This window comes from Psammomys obesus, unplaced genomic scaffold, assembly GCF_907164565.1.
Source record: "Psammomys obesus unplaced genomic scaffold, mPsaObe1.curated_primary_1811, whole genome shotgun sequence".
Taxonomy (NCBI): Eukaryota; Metazoa; Chordata; class Mammalia; order Rodentia; family Muridae; genus Psammomys; species Psammomys obesus.
The window spans coordinates 16705772-16709940 of NW_026585504.1; the positions used below are offsets into that span (position 1 = coordinate 16705772).

Genomic DNA, 4169 nt, shown 5'->3' on the forward strand with positions numbered 1-4169 from the left:
AGCTGTTAAGAGTGCTTGCTGCCTGTAACTAATATTTAAAAAATAAAAAAAAAAAAGAGTGCTTGTTGCTCTTCCAGGGGACCAGCCACCCGTAGTCTCACAACCACTTGTAACTTCAGTTCCGGGGGATGGAACACCCTCTTCTGACTTCCGCAGACACCAGATGAAAGACATACACATAAACTGAATTTTTTTTTTTTAATCATTGAGGATAAAGAACAACTAAATAAACATGTTGATAACCTTTGGGGGCTGGGCTAGAGAGCACTGTCTGCTCTTACAGAGGTGCTGAGTTCAATTCCCAGCAACCACATGATAGCTCACAGCCATCCATGTGGGGATCTGATGTCCTCTCCTGGCAGGTGTGCATGCAGATAGAGCACTCATCTACATAAAGTAAATCTTAAAAAAAAAAAAAAAAAAAAAGACAGTTCTACTTTTAGATAGGATTTTTCCTTGCAGTTCAGGTTGACCTGGAACTAGTTACATAGCTCATGCTGACTGTTCTCTGCCTCCTGCCCTCAGCTCTACAATGTTGGGGTTACAGGCATGCACACACCACACCTGGCTGTTGAAGGTGTTATAAAAACTGTTCTCTTTCTCTCCCTCTTTCCCTCCCTCCACCTCCCTTCATCCCCTTACCCCTTTTCCTTCCCACACTACCAGCATTCTTAATAACTCTTCGGTGCCGTTTGTTCATTTGTCTGTCTCTCTGGTGGGGACCCCTTTACCGCTGAACAATAAGGATCTTTGGGGCCCACACCCAATCTTGTGTGTCCTGAATTCATATTTACAATTCCGATGGCAGAGTAGGAGCTTGGTATATTCAACTAAATGAATAACGGAAAGTCTCAGAGGTCGGCGAATGAGGCCCTGATATTCTGTGTCACTGACACGCTCTAACTTGGGATAGCCATACCTTCACCATAATAAAGGTAACAGAAAGTTGTCAGAAAGGTAACTGATACACGATATACTGCCCCCCCCATCTGTATTTTTACGCAATATTGGGAAACACACTGAAAACACAACAGTTGGGAAGGTCTGCACCTACAGTCGCAGGGCTTTGAGGAACATCCAGTTTTATAAGATAGGCAGGCAGGCACCTTCTTTCGGGGGTGGTTTAGAAATCAAGACCTCTTGGGGACCAAGAAAAGCCTAGAAAACCGGCTTCCCTATCCGAGCCGGGGATGGGTGGTGGAAAGCTGGAACTCTGGGGCCTGCAAAGAATCAATCCGGTCCTGGGGAGTCAGGGGACGAAACTCCAGAGGCTCGATTCCATCGTTTCCTAGCAACCGCTAGTCCCGCCCACCGATTTCCCGCCTCCGGGCATCACTAACTCTATTCTACCAGTGAACTCACAGGATGCTCCGGGTCCCGTCACTCAGAGGCTCCGCCCCTCCCTGCCTCTTCCTGGCTGCCAGCGACAGACCTGAGCCGGGCGTCTGGAGCCTGCCGGCCGGGTGATTGCGGTAGGTGAGGGGCCGCAGTGTGCGCCGTTTGGCCTCTGCTGCCGTGGCCTGACCCCGGAACGAGGGCGTCAGGGACCGGACGATCAAGGCCAGCCACTCACTGAGGCCGGGTGACTGAGGCCTGGCGTCTGGACACACGTTTTCCTCCGCCGTTCCGAACGTCCCGGGGTCAGGGAACCCGCGGGGCCCCGGGTGGAGAGCAGACTTGGGGTTTGGGTGTGCTCAGAGGACTTCAGTGGGGACTGAGCCCTCGCGCTGGCTGGGCTCTGTCAGCTGGGTTTTTTTTTTTTTTTTTTTTTTTTTTTTTTTCTTCTTCTTCAGGCTTTCGCCCATGTCAGCTTTCCCGATCTTTTAAAAACCCTCTTAAAAGAAGGTGTCGACCTATTCTGTAATCGCGGAGGCCCCTAGGCTCTGTGCTTAGCCCTTGGAATCGATCTCAGCGTGGGCGGCTTTCGGTGTGTTTCCTAAGCGGGCAGAGTGTCGGGTAAAAATAACGATTTGGAAGCAAAATATCACGTAGCAGCAGCGCAGGTTTGCGCAAACCACTCGTGTGGTTTGTTATTTCTTCTGCCTGCTTCTTCTTCCTCCCTCTCCCGCCCCGCTTCCTTCTTCCTCACCGGTTCCTGTCACTCACAATCTTTCTGCCTCAGACTCCGGAGGGCAGGCGTCACAGATGTGTCTGTAAAAGGATGAAAACGCCCCTCCTTCAGTGTTAATTATTATCTGGGTGGACATACATCGCATACATTTATTGAGTTATCACGCTTTGCCGCATACATATGGGCAATTAAAATAGGAATGATAAAAAAATAAAACGGTAAAAGGTATGCGTGGGGGCGTGGAGGAACTAGAAGTACATGGCCCATGCAGAGCGCATGCCCTTGCTTCCTGATATAGGACTCTTTGACAGACGCTTTTCAGCAAGGAACGTTTTTGTTTTTGTTTGTTTGTTTGTTTGTTTAATATGTAAGAGTAAGACTGTCAGGCTGTGTCCCACTGAAGACGGAATTGGACTGGCTGGTAGAACCGCTGTGTGTGGAGGTCTGTGAACAACAGTAGAGCTGGCCACTTGTGCACAGTGGAAAGCTCACAGAGATTCTTGTGTTTATTGAGTATATGAAATGTAAGCGCTAGGGGCTGGAGAGATGGCTCAGAGGTTAAGAGCTCTTCCAGAGGTCCTGGGTTCAATTCCGGCAACCACAACCATCTATAATGAGATCTGGTGCCCCCTTCTGGCATGCAGGGGTACATACAGGCAGACCATTGTATAGATAAATAAATATTTTAAAAATTTTGTTTAAAAAATATACAAGCTAGGGCTGTAGCTTGTTAGCTCCTTTGTTTGTTTGTTTGTTTGTTTGTTTTGTTTGAGACAGGGTTTCTCTGTAGCCTTGGCTGTCCTGGACTCATTTTGTAGACCAGGCTGGCCTTGAACTCACAGAGATCCACCTGCCTCTGCCTCCAGGAGTGCTACACCTGGGACGGGCTCTTAGGCTCCCTTATGGATTCTCATCTTGTAGGTGAAGGTCATCATGAGGCAGCAGACCCCTGTCCAGCCAACTGTAAAACCTTGTGCTCTTTTACAAACTTCTCAGACTCCTTTACAGATCTCTCTCTCTCTCTCTCTCTCTCTCTCTCTGTGTGTGTGTGTGTGTGTGTGTGTGTGTGTGTGTAACTAGCTACGTAGACCAGGCTAGCTTCAAACTCACAGATATGCACCTGCCTCTGCCTCTGCCTCTGGAGCACTGGGATTAAAGTGTGCACTACCATACCTAGTTATACTGCATTATATTTTTAAGATTTACTTATTTTTATTTTATGTGTGTTTCTCCTGCGTGTATGTATGTGCACCACAGGCATGCCTGGTGTCCGCAGAGCCTAATTGGATGCCCTGGCACTGGGGTTAAGGATGATTGTGAGCTGCTTATATGGATGCTGAAAACCAAATCCTAGTCCTCTGCAAGAGCAGCAAGTGCTCTTAATCTCTGAGCCATCCCTCCAACCCCTATACTATATTCCTTTTTCTTTCTTTCATTTGTTTGTTTATTTATCTTTGAGACAAAGTCTCACTGTGTATTCCTGGCTGGTCTGGAACTCACGGAGATCTGCCTGCTTTTGCCTCCCAAGTTGGGAGCTTAAAGGCGTGTGCCACCGCATACACCCAGCATTGTGCTGAACTGGAGCTAGTCTTTAGTCACTTGAACTTCTGTTTTCCAGCTCCAAATGAAAATGTTTGAGAGCCTTGAGTCTTCAGCTACAAAATCTGGCCGGGATCTCTGGGCTGAAATCTGTTCATGTCTGCCAAGTCCTGCCCAGGAAGATGCTGCCAGCAATGCCTTCTCGGACTCCTTTATGGATTCACACTCTGCAGGTGAAGGCCACACAGCAGCAACAGACTCTGCTGTGCAACCATCTGTAAAGCCCTGGGCTCCCTTGCATGATTCAGAAGTGTATTTAGCATCTCTAGGTAAGTTCACTGTTTCTCTCTTTTTCTGTCTGTCTCTTTCTCTGTGTGCCTGTCTGCCTGTCTCTCCCTCCCTTCCTCTCTTTCTTCCCTCTCTTCCCCTCCCGCAAACCATCCCAGCCCCTGTGTTTTTAGGGAGGCAAGTTATGTTACCTTTAATTTTCTTCCTTCCCTCCTTCCTTCCTTCCTTCCTTCCTTCCTTCCTTCCTTCCTTCCTTCCTTCCTTCCTTCCT

The 4169-nt window shown here is 48.3% G+C and overlaps 1 protein-coding gene across 3 annotated transcripts in view; it reads left to right on the forward strand.

The window, feature by feature from the left end:
• Positions 1–1396: 1396 nt before the first annotated feature.
• Positions 1397–4169, forward strand: part of Ccdc32 (coiled-coil domain containing 32) — a 12875-nt gene continuing 10102 nt past the window's right edge. The window contains exons 1-2 of one of the 3 annotated variants that reach the window (XM_055596927.1): positions 1397–1472; positions 3690–3939. In XM_055596927.1, the coding sequence (XP_055452902.1) occupies positions 3696–3939 (244 nt within the window). In that variant the 5' untranslated portion in view covers positions 1397–1472; positions 3690–3695. Of the gene's footprint in view, positions 1477–1847; positions 1928–3689; positions 3940–4169 lie in introns of those variants that run through there. The other 2 variants (XM_055596993.1, XM_055597029.1) reach the window with 2 other exon arrangements.